The following is an 18,838-nucleotide window of genomic DNA, read 5'->3' as shown; positions in this document are numbered from 1 at the left end:
GTCTTCCAAACACGAAAAGAACGGAGTGTGAGGGCTGAAACAAGTGATCCAGACAGAGAGACAGAGAGAGACAGAGAGAGGGAGAGAGAGAGACAGAGAGAGGGAGGGAGAGACAGAGAGAGAGAGAGAGAGAGAATAATGTGATGATACACAGAGTTAAAAAAAAACAAGAAAGAAAAGGATAATTTGAAGACAGAGAGGGAAGACAAAGCTGGGGGGGAGAGAGACAAAAAGAGATGGAAAATGGATAGTGGTGGGATGAGGTGAGAAAATGAGAGGTGCAGGAAAAGAAAGAGAGAGAGGGAGGGACAATGTGAAAGGAAAAAAAGAAAAGAACAAAGAGTAAGAAATGATTAAATAACAATAAAAGAGGAATAAAAGCACTAGCTGACTCTGAGAAAGAGGGAGACATATGAGGATAACCACGAGAAAAAAAACAAGAACATGAAAGGAGAGGTGGAAATGAGATGAAAGAGAGACAGAGAGAGAGATGAGACAGGTGAACAAGAAGGAGAAGTGAGACAGAAAAAGAAGAGAGGTAAGGCAGAGACAACTTCAAGAAATAAAGTGAGACACGAAGACAGAGTGCTTCGATGTAGACAGAGTGATAGAGTGAGGTGAGGGAGAGAAAGGTGAGACAGACAGAGGTAATGTAGAGAGACAGTTATGACATGAGACAGACATAGAAAGTATAGAGACAGGGACAAGTGCAAGAGAGAGGGGGAAAAGCAATAAAAGATGGAGAGGGAGAGAGAGAGGGAGGAAGAGAGAGAGAGAGAGAGAGAGAGAGGGAGGGAGGGGGGGAGAGAGAGAGGGAGAGAGAGAGGGAGAGGAAGGGAGGAAGAGAGAGAGAGGGGGAAAGACGTTACCGCGGTGTAACGCAGTGAGACAGTTCCAGGTGTGTAACTGCGCAGCCTTGGGGGAGATTCGGCGCATAATTAGCATTCATTAATTATTCATAGAACACTTTACAGCTTCATCACCTTGTTTTCTCAAGGTGTGTGTGTGTGTGTGTGTGTGTGTGTGTGTGTTTGAGACTAACTGTGGTACTCCCCTCTGTAGTACACACACATGCGCGCGCACAGTTCTGCCCGAAATAAATAGGGGTGTGTTTGAATCTGGGAAGCGGCACCACATAAGACAAGGTGTGTGTGTGTGTGTGTGTGTGTGTGTGTGTGTCAGTCACAGATGACACAATGCTGTTTTAATTGTCTCCTCTCTGATACATTTAGTTCCTTAATCAGCTAACAGAGGGAATCACTGTCACTTACTGTACTGAATCACATTTGACTCATTTAAATCTTTATACTGATTCAATTCACTGCAAACAAGAGAATCAAATTTAGTGATAAATGACTCAATTAAATCATTTAACTGATTCACACACAGACGTGAATAAAAGAATCACACGATGCTTTTATTAAAACAAAAAAAAAAAGAATCAAATTCAACACTGGACTTAATTCAAAAGAATCTTTTTTATAATTTTTTTTTTCTTTAATAACTGACTTTAGTTAATCTTTAAGTGGATTTATTTAATCAGAAAACAATTCCATAGTGCCTTGCAAAAGTATTCATACCCCTTGAACTTTTCATCATTTTTTTAAGTAACAACCACAAATGTACAGGTAGTCCTCGACTTATGAACGAGTTCTGTTCAAGAGCACGTTCGTAAGCCAGATTTGTTCTCAAGTCTGACAAAGTGAGTCTTATACACCTTTACCACAAATATACAAAGTAAAGCCAATCCACTTGACTACATCTCTGTCCCCTTTCCTACACTGCCATCATGTGGCCCAAAACTGTAACTGTGCCTAAGGACGTGAAATGGTCTCTACGCCTTTAAATTGTGAGGGGAATCCCGGACACCATTTTGTCTCAGAGCTTTTTTCCACTGTATTGGACTGTGGACTCTGATTTGTTAAGGATTTAAAAAAAAAAAAAACTGTCTTATTTCTCTCACACTCCCCCATCTCACATACACACACACACACACACCAACAATATACTGGACTTTAGACATTTAATACATTCACTTACACAACTGAAAATATTGTATATAATTGTAAATATCTGTATCTGGTACACGTTTGTACAATAAACATGCGCTACTAAGGTATTTTATTGGGATTTTATGTGATAGACCAAAACAAAGTGGAAAAAAAAAGATAAGCAGTTTATAAAATGGTGTATAAATACTTTTGTAAGGCACTGTATATGATGTGAGAGCGTGCGTGTGTGTGTGTGTGTGTGTGTTTGAGACTCACCAGTCATTGGGAGCCATCCGTCGGTCATACACACGCACTGATCCGTCCCCGAGGCCGGCTAACACTAGGGAGCGCTGCGGGTCACATGACACACTCGTCACACAGCTGTCTGCTCCTGTCGGGATGTCCTGCATGGTGGACACACAGACACACACACACACACACACACAAACGTAGCAGTGGTCAGTTCAGTTTGAATATTTACAATAATTTAATAAGTGTGTGTGTGTGTGTGTGTGTGTGTGTGTGTGTGTGTGTGTGTGTTTAAATTACCTGGACCTTCATCTCCCTTTCTGTGTCCCAAATCCGTATGACTCGAACATCTCCAGATGTCATAAGAAGCCCGTTCTGTTGTTCCCAGTCCACCACCATTCCAGCACCTTAAACACACACACACAGTTTGTGCGGAACTCTCAAATCCAACACATTCAACTCGCCTACAACACACCCACTACTCAACACACACATCCATCCCACTCGCCTTAACTTTTCTGTTCACTGATTCATTCGACTCCTTGATTCACTGATCCAATTAATCAGTCCGCATAAGACGCATCACAGATTCTCCAATTCAAGGAATGAATCACTTGATTAATCAATGAATCTTAAATCAGGGAATCACTTACTCACTGACATCATAGAACAGAATTGCTGATCTACTGAATCATGGATTAATGATTCACGAATCGTTTAATAATTGATTCACTGAATCAGATGAAGATTTGGGGTTTCGGCCAATGGGGTGCGTGCAGACTCATGACGCATGTTTATATTTCTTGGTTCCTCTCTGTGCACCTCGACAGCAATGATCAGTTACAAGACACACACACACACACACGCACGCACGCACACACACACACACACACACACACACACACACACACAACAAACCCCAAGCGTATCAGGACCCAGTTTTCTAGGCTGGACTCGGAGGCTGGCTGCCCTAGTTTCAAAACTTTCGCTGTCAGTCAAAAGAGCAAAAATGTAAAACCGAATAAAACCACACACACACACACACACACACACACACACACACACATCTAAACGAAGGGTTTCCTCTCAAACATCAATGCTCTACTACACATCATCACTTATTTTAAGAGTCCTGCTTCATTAATAAAGCCAGACTAATGACTATATTAACACTACGTACTACTACTGTTTCTCTTTCTCTCTCACACACACACACACACACACTACCTGCATAATGAATGATGTGCGCAGAGAGTGTAGACATGTGTAAAGGACAATTTGTCTATATTTATTTATTTCCTCCTGAACATGTTCCACACCAACTAGTCCATCAATCAAGCATTTGATTTTTTTTTTTTTTTTTTTTTACAGAAATCTGGACTTAATCTAGAGTGTAATTTGTTTTACACAGACAGTACAGAACACCACCTGCTCATTGATTCAGATTTGTGGCCAGCTCGGGTAAATCCGTATCCATGAGAACCTCGAGACGTGTTCTTGGCTGAGAGAGAGGCAGAACCTGATGTGCTCCTCTGCTGCTGTAGCTCATCCACCACACGCTTTGATGTTCTGTGGTCTTGAGATGCCATGCGGTTGTAAAGAGCGATTAATTAATAGTTATTCATTATAAAAATATTTTTTTTTATTTAGGTTCCGTGCTCGAGTGACCTTTAAGGAGAAATATTCTTGGAATAAAGATTAAATGAAAGCTGTGGAAGCGGTGGGTCAGACGGATAAGGCTCTAGGTTGCTGAGTTTCTGATTTGAGGATTCAGGTTCGAGCCCCGCCCGTCGCCACACCCTGTGCCACTCAGGGACTGCAGCAGTGCCGGTCACATTTGAGAGATTTTAACTTAACATTTTTAATCGATTGACATCACTAACATACATGTTTATATCAAAAGTATTCGCTCGCCTGCCTCCGCATGCATATGGACTTAAGCAACATGGAATTTTTAATCCATAGGGTCTAAAATGAGGTTGGCCCCGCCCACTTTGCATTTATAAGGCCTTGTTCACAAGTTCGGGCGTAAAATTTTTGGATAAACGAACTTGCTCTGAACGTCCTCATATGTACTGTATGTATGCACTGATTAATGATTCATAACTCATTATATAACTGATTCACTGATTCATTTATTGGTTGATTCGCTGATTCACTGAGTTGATGGAGACTTAGCTTTAACATAATATACTGTGTGTGGAATTACTGTGGTACAAAAAGTAACACACAAACAATACACTGACAACGTTTATGTTGTGTTTTGTAGTGGCGCTTGATTGACTTCTACACTGGCGTTCGTTTGTCTCTGTCTAACGTCAGCCTGCAGCCCAAATTGTAGTGTGTGTGTTAACCTGTGGGTGCAGTGTGTCGGGAACTGGATATGAAAGCCCGCCGCTACCGGGTTCACTCTCTGACTGCACAACGTCGGATTAAAGGAAGTTTTTTTGTGGTTCATGAAAAAATGCGAAAATTTCTGCGTATGTTTTTCAACAATTTGTTTTATTTTATTTTGCCTTTTTCCGCATTTACCTATATATAGCATGTAGGATCATGTGATATATCGGGTCCTCCGAAGCATAAAATGAACGTGAAGAAAACACACTAGAAGTGGTTTCCTTGGTTCGTTGGGTTTTAAACAGCAAGAAAAAGCTGCATGCAATGTTTTTTTAATGCCGTATAAACGCGCAGCTGGACAAACGCACGTCACCAAAGCCTGTGTGAACACTCTCATTGACTCCTATGTGTAGAAAACACTCGCCGCTTGATCCGCGCTCACCGGACGCTACGAACACAAATAAATGCTTGATTTTTGATTCACGCCCGTGTGAACAAGGCCTAACAGCTTCAACTCTTCTGTGAAGGCTTTCCACAAGGTTTAGAAGTGTGTTTATGGGAACCATTTTTGACCGTTCATTCAGAAGCGTATTTGTGAGGTCAAACACCGATGTTGGACGAGAGGGTGTGGCTCGCAGTCTCCGCCCTAAGCCATCCCAAAGGTGTTCTATCAAATTGATGTCATGACTCTGTGCAGGCCAGTCAAACTCTCTCATCCATGTCTTTATGGACCTCGCCTGGACCATGTTGGAACTGGAAGAGGCCGTCCCCAAACTGTTCACACAAAGCTGGGAGCATGAGATTGTTTAAAAAGTCTTGGTATGCTGAAGCATTAAGAGTTCCTTTTATAATCCCTACCCCTCCACCAAACTTTACACTTGGCACAATGCAGTCAGACAAGTACCGTACTCCTGGCAACCGCCAAACCCAAACTCGTTCATCAGATTGCCAGACAGAGAAGCGTGATTCGTCGCTCCAGAGAACACGCCTCCGCTGCTCTAGAGTCCAGTGGCGTCGTGCTTTACACCACTGCATCCGAAGCTTTGCATCGCACTTGGTGATATAAGGCTCGGATGCAGCAGCTCGACCATGGAAACCCACTCCATGAAGCTTTTTACACAATGTCCTTGAGCTAATCTGAAGGCCACATGAAGTTTGGAGGTCTGTAGCTATTGACTCTGCAGAAAGCTGTTGACCTCTGTGCACTGTGTGTCTCAGCATCCGCTGACCCCGCCCTGTGACACTCCGTGGTTGAGTTGCTGTTGTTCCCAATCGCTTCCACTTTGTTATGATACCACTAACAGTTAACTGTGGAATATTTAGTGTTTAGAGGAAATTTCCCTACTGGACCTATTACACAGGGGGGCGTCCTATCACGGTACCATGCTGGAATTTACTGAGCTTCTGAGAGTGATCCGTTCTTTCACACGTGTGTGTAAGAGTGGTCTGCATGCCTACTGTAGGTGCGTGATTTTATGCACCTGTAACCATGGAAGTGATTAAAACACTTGAATTCAATGATTTGGATGGGGGAGTGATTACTTCTGACAATATAATGTATATACTACACAAAAAAGACGCTTTTATCATGTTACGTCGCTTCGCTCTCTATTATTCTTCAACATAGATAAATTAAATCTATCTGCGACTCTTTATTAGTGATTCTCTAATTCCGTGAATCAAATAAATGATCAGATAAATGATTCACGAGTTAGTGCTGAATCATGAGTCATTTGTCAAGGGCTGGGTAAGATTTATAAATGATTCAGCATGAATAATCAATCATTCAATTATATTGATTACAGTTAGATCACTGATTGGTCTCGCTCGTATGTACTGTATGTATGCACTGATTAATGATTCATAACTCATTATATAACTGATTCACTGATTCATTGATTGGTTGATTCGCTGATTCACTGAGTTGATGGAGATTTAGCTTTAACATAATATACTGTTTGTGGAATTACTGTGGTACAAAAAGTAACACACACAATACACTGACAACGAGTGTGTGTGTGTGTGTGTGTGTGTGTGTGTATGTGTGTAAGAGAAAGAGAGAAAAAGGAAGAGACTTACTTACTACAGGGCAGAATCACTACAAGAGCATGATTAGTGATTCTCTAATAAGCCGCAAAGAGAGCAGGAGAATGAGGGATGGGTGGGGGGGGAGGAGCCATGACGGGATGAAAGTAAGACAGAGAGAGAGAGAGAGAGAGAGAGAGAGAGAGAGAGAGAGAGAAGCACTCACCTCCCTGCTTACTTCTGTCAAGATAGATTGAAACCCGCCGAGCTAAACCTGTGAGAGAGAGAGAGAAAGAGAGAGAGAGGGAGACAGAAAGAGAAACAAAGAGAGACCAAGAGGAAATGAGAGAAAAGAAAAAGAGAGAGAAGGACAGAGGGGTAAAATGCAGCGGGAGAAACAAAAGAAGGGAGAGAAGCAAAGCGAGGGGAAAGAGAAGAAAGAGAGAGAGAAAGAGGGACAAGGACGCAGGGAAAGATGCACAGACGGAAACACAGAAAGAGGCAGAGAGAGAGAAAGAGAGAGAGAGAGAGAGACAAAGAGAGAGAGAGAGAGAGACAAAGAAGGAGAGAAGCAGGGGCAGGTCAATCCACCAGCCAGGGAACTTTACTGCATCACCCCATGAGCGGGCACAAAAACGAACACACGCGCGCACACACACGAGAGAAGTGGAAGTGGAAGTAGGAATAAGACTGTGGTTTCCCAGCATGACATCAGCCAATTAAAGAGTTGCTGAGACAATGTCAGAGCTTCCTCTCTCTCTCCATCCTTGTCTTTTTCTCCCTCTTTGTCTCTCTCTCTCTCTCTTGCTGCTGGAAACTTCTCCATGAATTTAAAACTAGTTCTCTCGAAAGCCTGCGGCTAGAGCTGTACACACGCCTAAGCGACTCTCTGTCTCTGTATATGTGTGTGTGTGTGTGTGTGTGTGTGTGTACAGAGTCCTGATCCTGAACACGTGTGTTATTAATGCACAAGTCACGACTCGTGAAGAAGCTCAGCTACACACTGAGAGTGTAGAGGTGTGACCGAGGAAACTATCGACTGTTCTCTCTTCCTGCGTAATTCTGGTCGCATCTCATTTCCACCTGCTCTCCGACTCGCCCCTGACGAGTGACAGCTGCAGAACCGCGAGAGCGGCGACTGACACCTGCTTCCTCTGACACACGCCGTGCCAGAAAAAGAAGCAGAAGAAGAAGAGATTGTTTTTCTTCCACTGTCAAAAAGTTCTAGGAGTTTCTAATGAAGGTGTCTTGGCTGGTTGTTTTTTTTTTTTATATAATTCTGGGTTTGTAACTTCCAAACATAGGGTTTTTTGGGGGGTTCTTTGCATAATTAATCATTATTATTCTTCAAAATTCTTCTAGAATGGTTCTTCAAGGATTCCTTAATAATTCTTGGTCTTCAAAACGGTTCAAACATGTTTCCTCAAGGCTTCATTGGAAAAAGTAAACAATTATTCTTCCAAGAGCTTCAAGGGCTGAATAGTTAGCCAAAGGTTCAAAGTTAGGAAGAAACAGTTCTTTATGGGTTCCTTATGTGATTAAGCATTTTAATTTTCCAAAATGGTTCTTTATGGTTCATCAAGAGCTCTTTAGGGGTTTCAGAGTTCATATATTACAAGTTATGGTTCTTCAAGGTTCCTTGGATAATTAAGGGCTCAAAACTTGCTTTTCTGTTGGCTTCTACAAAGTTTCTTCATGGTCCCTTGGATAATTATGTGCTGACAGAATATACCAAGAAGGTGTTCTTCAAGAATTTGTTAGACATGTAATGGTTCTTAGCTTCTACAGTTCATTGGATAATGATATGAGCAGTTTGATAATATGGGTATAAGCCTCCAGAAGAGTTCTTGAAAAATTCGTTGAATATTCAAGAGTTCATAGCTTCTAAAAAATGGTTCTTCGTGCATTCTGGAAGGATTTATTGTAAAATTAAGGGGTTGTAGTTTATAAATAAGCAGTCTTCAAGGATTTCTTAAGCATTCTTGGTCTTCAAAACAGTTCCGACATGGTTATTTAAGGCTAAATTAGAAAAACAGCGATGCCTTTAAAGAACACATTCTTCCAAGAGCTTTGGGGGCTGAATGGGTACGTAGAAGCTTAACAAAAAATGGTTCTTTAAGTGTTTCTTGCATAATTACTCATTATCCCACCCCAAAATGGCTTTATAATGGTTCTTTAAGGTTTCACTGAAAAACTAAACAGTCATGGCTTCAGTTCTTTAAGGGTTCCCAAGTTCTTAGTTGACAGGGAATGGTTCATTAATGATCCTTAAATAATTAAGGGCTTAAACTTTTCAGAGCTGGTACAATTAAGGGCTAAAATGGTTTCTCTGTTGGCTTTAACAAAGTTTCTTCATGGTTCCTTGGGTAGGTAATTAAGGGATGACATATGAAGAAGGTGTTCTTCAGGAATTTGTTTAATATGTAATGATTCTTTAGCTTCCAAAAAGGGTTGTCAATGGTTCATTGGATAATTAAGGGTTCACAGCTTCTTAAAGGGGTTCTTCATGAGTCCTCAAATGTTTAATTGCACACGTCTAGGGTTTTATATGACTTTAAATATGTTTTCTAGCTAAATTAAGCATTCTCTTCTTTAAAGTGGTTCTAAAAATTGTTCAATAAGACTTGACTGAAAAATTAAACAGTCATGGCTTTCAACAAAGTTCTCCAAAAGGTGTTTGAGGTTCACAGTCACCCAAAAGTTCTTATTTGGCATGTAATGGTTCTTCATTGTTTCTAAGATACATAAGGGCTCTAATTTCTATGTTGGCTTCTACAAAAGTTTTTTCAATAGTTCCTATAACATTAAAAAAAGTTCTTAATTACTTTGTTAGATATCTTTTAGCATTCCTAGCTTCCACAGTTCATTGGATAATTATAAAAGCAGTCACTGTTTGTGTTTTAGTATCCTCAAAAAGGTTCTTTAAAGGTTCTTTCCAGTTTAATTGGGTAATTACGGAATTGTTGGCGCTTCAAAATATCCTTTAAGGATTCAGTAGATAATTAAGAGGTCGTGGCTTCCAAAATAAGGTTCTTCTTAGCGGCTCCTTTTTTAGTTTTACACCTGTTTGATTGGATGATTGAGGTTTTCTAAAAAGCATGTGATTGTGATTTTGCCATTCTGCTCCACGTGAGCCTGGTTGCTAACTCCAGTCCTGTCGGGTTTACTTCCTCCCCCTGCTCTAAGACACAGGAGTCATAACGAACTCTGTAATTAACTGCTGAGAAAAAAATTAGACAAAATTAGAGCGAGGAGAAGAAAATAGCTTGTCAGAATTCCCTGGCACTGTTAGCTTCACTGCCGCGCGGAGAGAGAGAGAGAGAGAGAGATTAAAAATAAGCTCTGCTGAAATGAAATCAACCACGTCCCATGTCCCACTTCCATAAAGTCAAGTTACAAACACACAAAACAGCAAAACCAAATGCAGGGAAAGCTCCTGAGAAACCCAGAGCAGAACACAGGTCGAGCATCAGTCAGGACTTTCTGCAGATAGGTAACAAACCCTGTGCACGCTAACATTAGCCAACTTTTTTATGCAAGATGAGTGTGTGAATTTTACCGTAACATCCTGTCTGTGCCCCTAGGGGGCACATAACCCTATCTGAAAATCAAAGCTAGATTAAATCAGCATCTAAATAAAATCGTTAAGGTTATTAGCATAGTTTAGTTACTTCCTGACGTCATGTCGTCTTAGCTACAATATACGCGTCACTACATCATTATTTTCTAAAAATAACTAATGTGTTCTCCATAAGGATAATCCTAAATACACATCCTTAAACAGGTTCATTTTCTTGCGTTGATGAAGTGATTCCTTGATTCTCAGATTCACTAAACGACTCGAGGAATCGTTTACAGACAACTGAAATCATTTGCAAGTGATTCATTTTAAACCAATTTCTAAAACTGATTCTAATGCTTTACTGATTCATTATTCACTTATAGACGGACGATTTAAATAAAAATGTTTTTTTTAAACACTGTACTTCCTTGAATGAATACTTGTGACAGAATCACTGATTTGAATCAGTGAATCACTGAATCAATTAATCAAATGATTCAGTCTCAGGAACTCAATTAAGCAACACTGACTGGAATCTTTGAATGAAACACAAGGAATCATGTGTTTTCAAATATTAAAATTCCCAGAGGATACCCCCAGATAGACATTCAAAAAAACAAACGCACACATTAAAAGTGACATTTTTGATATCTAGAATTTGCGGTTATTAATTTTACATTTCATCAAAAACAACAGGGCTTATGGATTCCCTGTGGTGTGTGTGTTATCAAGAAATGACAAAATATTAACAGTGCACCTTCGAGACATGTGTTATGTCAAAATATTTGGCTCCGTAATTTCTTGGACGTCGAGATAGATTTCAGTTCCTCTCGAGAAAAGACAAACATCTGAAGTCGGACCTGGCCCACTTTCACACGACGTGTTTTTAACAACAAACACCTGGCCAGGGTTCTTTAAGGACTTCACGGGTACCTGAAGAGGTCTTGGTTTACCACAAACTTTGTTTATAGTGATTAAAAATGTTCTTTGAGGGCTTGTTAAGGGCTCACAGTGTAATTAAGGGTTCTTTAACTGTAAAAATGGGGGTTCTCTAAAGGTTCAGTACATAATTAAGGGGTTCCACTACTTAAAATGGTTCCTCATGGCTTCTATGGATAACTCCTTGGTCACAGCTTCCTCAGTTCATTAGGTAATGATATAAGCAGTTTGATTTGATGGGTTTTACCTCAGAAAAAATGTTCTCTTCAGGGGTTCATTGAATGATTAAAAGTTCTAGCTTCAGAAAACCAGATTAATTATGAGGTCCTTTCAAAGTTCTTTTAGAGCCTACTTGAAAAATGCTGATCAAGGTTTATTGGATAAGTAAGAATTCTCTTCTTCTTAGAAAGGTTCCTCATCAGTTCATTGGACAAGTAAGGGTCCTTGGCTTATGGGAAAAAAAAGTTCTTTAGCAGTGTAATCCCAGTTTTCAGAATTTTTTTTAATAAATAACCAAAGACTTTTCCACATTGTCTTATGGTTCTTGATGACTTCTATTGATAATCTATGGTTCCTGGGTTCATAAGAGCTACTAGCTCTGGAAAAAATGTTTTCTTCATGGGATCATTGGATAATTAAGGGTTCCTGCTTAGAGGGCATCTTTAAAGGTGTTCTTGAAATGTCCTCCAAAGAGTCACTGAGTTCCTAAAATGGTTCCACAAACAATGTATGGTTCAGAGCAATTAAGAAAGGTTCTTCAAATGTTCCTTAAGTAAACTTTTTCTGTTAATGTTTGCGTTGCAATTGCAGTTTCCAAAAAAAGGTTCAATTAATAATTAAAGGTTTTTTCACATCTTATGGTTTTGGATGACTTCCATGGATAATTTATGGTTTATAGCTACTCAGAGAAGTTCTTCAGAAGTTCTTGTTGAAGGTTCTAGAGGCCAGCAACAACAACAACAAAAAAAAATCATGGGTTTAGCATAAATGGGGATACGGAAAAGGTACGAGTTTTCTACTGCTTAAAATGGGTTTAGTGGATGATTTATGGTTCATAGCTTTAAAGAAAGGTTCTTCAAGGGTTCTTCAGGGTTCCTCAGATAAGTAAGAGTTATTAGCTCAGGAAAAGCTTTTTATTTTTGTGTGTGTATATATTAAAATATATATAAAAATGGGTTAATTATGACGTCCTTTAAGGATCATAAATTAATTATATGATTTATCTTACCTCTCCTTGAGAGTCTCTGTGTAAGTAAGGACTGCTGATATAAAGTTTCAATTGATCAACGCCTTAAAAGAGTTCTTTTTGAAATGAGCAATTATGGTTTATTGCTTCTAAGAAAGGTTCTTTAATAGTTCTTCAAGGGGGTCTGAAAAGGTTATTTAAAGGGTTCTATAAGGGTAAGTCTTGGCTTCTAAGAGTTCTTTCAGTGTCTATTGTATATTTAGGCATCGCTAAATTCGAATAATGGTTCTTTTGGGGTTTTGAGGATGATTTATGTTTCAAAGATTCTAAGAATGTTTCTTTAAGGGTTCATCAGATAAGTAAGGGTTCTTACTTGCTCCAGAAAAGAAAGGATTTCTTCATGGTTTCACTTTATGATTAAGAGTTCTTATCTTCCTAAATATAGTTTTGTAAGTTTTCTTAACACTTCAAGGCTTCCTCCTTGCGTCAATTGTGTAATGAAATACAACTGAGTTTCTGTGAACGTTAATCAGAGTTACCAAAAAAAAATTATTCCACTTCCACAACTTTCTGAAAACCGACAGAGCGAGGAGCGTCGTGCACTCAGACTCGAACGCTGACGGTAAGGTTTAATTTCGGCGAGGCTAAAAGAAGAGATCTGGGCGTGTCCTCTATCTATAGACGACTCCGATCAGACTGATCAGACGTAATCGCTCAGGATGTCAGGAATTTCAGCGCTCTTCGCACGACGAGGCGTGTTTAACAGGAATAAGTGACACTTTAGAGGTGTGTGTGTGTGTGTGTGTGTGTGTGAGAGAGAGGAGAGAGAATGATTCTCAGGTTGACAGTAATCACAGTAGCTGCTGCTTTATTACTCAGCACTGTCAGGAACTACTCTGTGTGTGTGTGTGTGTGTGTGTTTTTAAGAGAGAGAGAGTGTCTGAGAAAGACATTGAATATAATTGGCTTTAATTCGCTTGTGTGTCCAAACCGCCTGCACTAGTAACGATGTTTAACGTCCAATTAAATAAAGTCTGAGCAGTGCGACTACACATCAGTCTGATTGCGATTTTTTTTTTCTAGAAATGATGACACCGACAGGAAAAGTTTATTTTTAGCAATCTGAAGTCTTTAAAAATTTAAAATCACCTGCTTGTATGACGTAGGGCTGAGTCACACGACTAAAATCTCTCCCTCTCTCTCATACACACACTCACCGGCCAATTTATTAGGTACGGGGTTGGATCCTGTTTGCCTTCAAAACTTTTTCCGTGGCGTAGTTTCAACAAACTACTGGATAATTTTTCTTTTTTGAGGATTCTGCTCCATTTTGTTGTGATGTCGTCACGCAGACGCTGCATGTCATGTAATGTTGTTTACGCCAAATTCCGACCCTACGCAGCAGAAATCGAGACTTTTTTTTTCCCAGGCCTCTGCTGTCCGATGTTGGTGAGATCATGTGACCTGTAGGTCTCAGGTTCCTGTTTTTATCTGACCGAAGGTTCCCTGTGAACCCTAGAGATGGTTGTGTGGGCGAAAACTCACCTTAACGAGCAGTTGAGCAGGTGTACCTAATGAAGTGGCCGGTAAGTGTGGATAAGCAAAATTTTTTTGGAAAGGACAGACAAATAAAAAAATAAACCAGAACCCAAATTTTTTCACATTTTTTGCACTGTAGATAAAAAGGGAAAAAAAAGCAGGATTTTAAAGCGAAAGTAAAACACACACTCACACACACACACACACACACACACACACACACAAAAAGGAAAGAACAAGGAAAAAGTAAAAAAAAAAAAAAAAAAGAAACAAGGACATTTCTATTCTGATTTCTAAACACGACACAACGGCAAACAGAACGCTGGACTTCTACAGTGAAGAACAGAGAGACGGAGGAAACGTCCATCTGCAGGTTCATACCCGAGCAGCCGGGGGTCTCTCTAGAGTCCCGACTCACGCTGCAATTCCAAAACGCTTTCCCACACACTGACAGCATGGAGGGACGAGACGAGGCAAGATCAGCAAAAAAAACAACGTGCCTGTGTGTGTGTGGGTGTTTATGGGTGGGTGTGTGTCTACACACCTCGTGTGGTGGGCAGCATGTCCGACAGACCCTGCCACGCCGTCACCATCTCGGGGTTGCGCTGGTCCGCAAAGTTCTTCCAGATCCGTAGCGCTCCGTCATCTGTGAGGCGACGAGACGAGATGAGAAACACGCCGATCGATTAGTACCGAAAAACAACTAGGACGGATTAAAGACAAACGGTAAAAAAGGTGCAGAATACAGGTCGCCCTGACTTACACACGTTCGAGTTACAGACTTCCGCAGATATGAACGGACCGCAGCTCTACGAACATCCATAGATGCGAACAAATCACAGAAGTAGCTAATTTTTTTTTTGTATCGTAAAAAAAACAGACACTGCAGTGCACCAGATACCGATATTTACAATTATATACAATATTCTCAGTGTGTAAGTGAATGTATAAAATTTCCTTAGGTGTGGTTACGGTTTTGGGTAAGGGGACAGAGATTTAGTCAAGTGGATTGGTATGCTTTAGATTGTATGTTTGTGTCAAAGGCATATAAGATTTAATTTGTCGGACTTGAGAACAAATCTGGCTTACAAACGGAACCTGTTTATAAGTCGGAGACAGCCTGTACATATTATATGTATGAAAATATAATACATGAGAAAAGGAAAAATATCCCGGCACCAAAAGAAAAAAAATAAGAAACAAACCTTAATTTATAAATTACTTAAACTCAAACAAAAAAATTTCGAAACATTATTGTGGAAAATCTCTACTGACTGTTTTGTCTGTTTCTCTCTCCATGTGTCTCTGAGTCTATCTCCAGCTCTCTCCTTCGCAAGCTCTTGTATCCGTCTTTCTGCCTTTCTGGCGGCCGCTCTAAGACTACAAGAGAAGCTCCACTTTCTCTACTATGTCAGAAAATAAATGTTCATATATGCACTGTCGTATTTAAATTGGTTTTAATAAAAGTGCGCTAGAATGCGTTCAACTTCATGACTAGCTCGTTCAGAATCAGCTTCTTCTCTGGCAGTGAATGGAGTAGTGGGCGGGCCAGGACGCTGGGCTGCTGCATGATGATTGGAGGAGCTGTTTAAAGGGCGGAACCCCTTTTTTGATTGACAGCATGTCTTAAGTATACATCAGCGCTACAGAGATTCGAGTTCAGTCCCATGCGGATTTGCAGGTGAAGTGGTGCGACGACCTGCTGCACTTTGTATTATTCGCTGGTGATATAAACCATTTTTGTTTGTACAAATCATTCTTTAAATAAAAAAAAAAAATTAAATATTATAGCGTTCTTGACTTTGGCCTTGTTTCAGCAGTGTAAAGTTAGTTCGTTCATATAATTAAAGTAGCTCGTAGAAGGGGAAACTAGCCAGCTAGCAAGCTGTGCATAATGGCAGACGCAGACGGGGCTAATATTGTTGACCTGCTTTTGGCAAAACCATTTCGTAGTCTTCCTTACGAGGAAACACTCGGAATTAAACGGCAGGGCAGAGCAATGCCCGAGACTGATCTGGTGCAAAAATCAGGAAAAAAAATACCAGGTCTTTTCAGCTCTCCTGGTATGAGAAGGTGAACTGGCTGACTGGAAGTGCTGTGACAAAGTAAATGTACTGTTGGCCTCCTGATGAAACCTTCTCAGGGAATGGGGTGTGTTTGGTCAAACCTGGGTTTTGGGGATCTGGGTAACTTTGACAGGGCATACAAAAGAGGAGCATGAAGAGTGCAAAGAACATAATGAATTTTATGATGAAGGACTAATATGAGTTTCCCTGTTTCCAAAGCTAGCAGCCGCCTCTCTCTCTCTCTCTCTTTGCCTCCCTCTTTTTTATTCTATCAGTCTTTTCTTTTGCCTCTGTTTTCCCAATCTATCTGTCCCCCTATTTGTCTCTCTGTATTGCTTATTCTCAGTCTTTCTTTCTGTCTCTCTTTTTCTATACGTACTCTCTTTTTCCCAATCTATTACTTGCTGTCTGTTTCTCTAACACTAAATATATGGAGAAGTATGGAGAAGTAAATGAAAAAAAGTGGCATATTAAAAAATAATTCCCGCCACAGAATAATCAAAAGCAAGAATAAAAAAATGACCAATAGAGCACAAAAAAAATAGATAAATAGATAGATGGATAGATAGATAAATGGATAGATAGATGAAGAGATAGATATATAGATTGATGAATAGATAGATGAATGGATAGATAGATGGACAGATAGATACTTTCATGATCCCAAAGGATATTTTAAATAAAGCCAAACTATAAAACAGAAACAACAGGAAAAAAATGATTATATATGTGTGATTATATATTGTTATGTTCACTGTATCCGTTGCTTGGCAACAGTTTGATTGACAGGCGAGCTGACCTGTGGCGGTGAGGAGGAGCGAGCAGTCGTGCCCGTTCAGGTACTCCATGGCCGTAATGCGAGTGTATCGGGGATTCCCGTTATAGAAGTAATCCAACCTCTCGCCTTTCTCCCAGTCCCAAAAACTACATCACACACACACACACACACACACACACACACACACACACACACACACACACACACACACATAGACAGACGTTAATCATTATTAGAGGATGATCAGTGATAGTAAGTGATGAAGAGGGAATGTATAAACGGTTCCGTGTACCAGATGGAGTCTTTATCAGCGACGGCGATGCAGGGGTTAAACGGGTGGAACTTCACCACCGAGGGGACACCGGGGTTCCTGTTGATGAAGATCTGATCGTCGAATCGGGTGATTCCTACAGAGAGGGGACGGGGCAAACGGGAACTGTCAATCAAACGGTTCAGTACAGGTGATGATCTGTGTTAGAGCCGAGTTAGATTACGTTTAAAACTATTTTTATCTGTCTGTCTCTCTCTAAATCTATTTGTCTCTAAATCCGTCTCTCTCCCCTTCTCCTTCTAAATCCGTCTCTCTCCCCTTCTCCTTCTAAATCTGACTCTCTTGGCATATCTGTATCTCTCTCTCTCCCTCTTACCATATCTGGTGTCTCTCTCTCCCCTCTTTCTCTAAATCTGTCTCTCTCTATAAATCTGTCCATCTCTCGCCATATCATTCTGTCTCTCTCTCTCTTCCCTCTCTATCTGTCTCTCTCTCGCCATTTCTATCTCTCTCCCCTATATCGGTCTCTCTCTCTTTTTCTGTAAATCGGTCTCTTTCCCACCATATCTGTCTTTCATTCTCAGTCTGTCTTTTCCTCTCAATATATCTTTCTCTAAATTTCTCTTTCCAAATCTGTCCATCACTCTCAGTCTCTCTAAATCTGTCTTTCTCTATCATCAAATCTGTCCATCTTTCTCTGTCTCTCTCTATCCAAATCTCAGTCTCTCTCATCTTATCGGTCTTTTAATCTCAGTCTCTTTATTTCCCCAAATCTCTCTCTCTCTCTCTCTCTCTACCTGCTTTGCTCTCTATAAATCTATCTTTGTCCCACCATTTGTCCATCTCTGTCATTTTCTCTCGCTTTTTTCATCTCTCTCTCTCTCTCTCTCCCTGCTTCCCATTCTCTCTCTCACACACCACACACACACACACACACACACACACACACACACACACAGAATGAGGTCAGTCAGGTTCATGTTTTTTTCAGAAAGCGAAGGATGAAACAAACACGATGAAAAGCTGTGCGTTTGAATTGGGAGCCTCCGCTCTGACGTCATCAGCAGTGTGTGTGTGCGTGTGTGTGTGTGTGTGTGTGTGTGTGTGTGTGTGTGTGTGTGCGTGTGTATTAGATATTCTGTTTGAAACTGCACTGCCTTTAGAAGGGAAACCCGACAGCTTGCAGCCTTTGAAGCTTATGACTTACTAACAGACACACACACACACACACACACACACACACACACACTCTATTTCCCTTGTGTGGTGTAACTATGTATTGCATAATGTTTTGCGCATTACATTGTGCAGTGTTGTGTAACTGTAGTCGTGTCTCTCTGTGAAATTGTGTGTGTGTGTGTGTGTGTAATTGTGCATCACTCTAAATAATGTGTATTTGAGTGTACAAAAAAAAATGTTAGTGTACATGTGTGTAGTGTATGTGTGCATTTGTGTATGCATTTAGTTGTGTGTGTGTGTGGTTAAGTGTCTAAATTTTTGCAGTTGTGTGTGTGTGTGTAGTTCTGGGTATATATTTGTGTAGTTGTGCGTGTATATGTTTTAGTTGTGTGTATATGTGTGGTGTGTATGTGTGCGCAGTTGTGTGTGTAGTTATGTAGTTTTGTGTGTGTAGTTGTCTTTGTGTACACAGTTGTGTATGTGTGTAGTTGTGTATGCAGATATAGTTTTGCGTATGTGTATAGTTGTGTATGCGTATGTATTTGTGTACATGTGTAGTTGTGTAAGCATATGTGTATTTGTGTGTGCGTGTGTGCACAGTAGTTGTGTATGCATGTGTACTTGCATATGTGTATTTGTGTATGCGTGTGTAGTTGTGTATGTGTGTAGTTTTGTGGGTGTGTCTCTGCACTGTCTGTATGTGTGTGTGCAGTTGT

General features: G+C 40.4%; 1 protein-coding gene across 3 annotated transcripts in view; it reads right to left on the bottom strand.

The window, feature by feature from the left end:
* rptor (regulatory associated protein of MTOR, complex 1) overlaps positions 1-18,838 on the bottom strand; it is a 92,531-nt gene that overhangs the window by 3,518 nt on the left and 70,175 nt on the right. The window contains exons 27-32 of one of the 3 annotated variants that reach the window (XM_053498009.1): positions 16,965-17,079; positions 16,694-16,818; positions 14,373-14,474; positions 14,210-14,275; positions 2,541-2,647; positions 2,268-2,395 (exon numbers count right to left, since the gene is read on the bottom strand). In XM_053498009.1, coding sequence (XP_053353984.1) covers positions 2,268-2,395; positions 2,541-2,647; positions 14,210-14,275; positions 14,373-14,474; positions 16,694-16,818; positions 16,965-17,079 — 643 coding nt within the window. Of the gene's footprint in view, positions 1-2,267; positions 2,396-2,540; positions 2,648-6,828; positions 6,877-14,209; positions 14,276-14,372; positions 14,475-16,693; positions 16,819-16,964; positions 17,080-18,838 lie in introns of all 3 variants that reach the window. The other 2 variants (XM_053498010.1, XM_053498012.1) reach the window with 2 other exon arrangements.

Source organism: Clarias gariepinus, chromosome 6, assembly GCF_024256425.1.
Source record: "Clarias gariepinus isolate MV-2021 ecotype Netherlands chromosome 6, CGAR_prim_01v2, whole genome shotgun sequence".
NCBI classification, from domain to species: Eukaryota; Metazoa; Chordata; class Actinopteri; order Siluriformes; family Clariidae; genus Clarias; species Clarias gariepinus.
The sequence above is the reverse complement of the archived record's forward strand: the minus strand, read 5'-3'. Positions and strand labels throughout refer to the sequence as shown.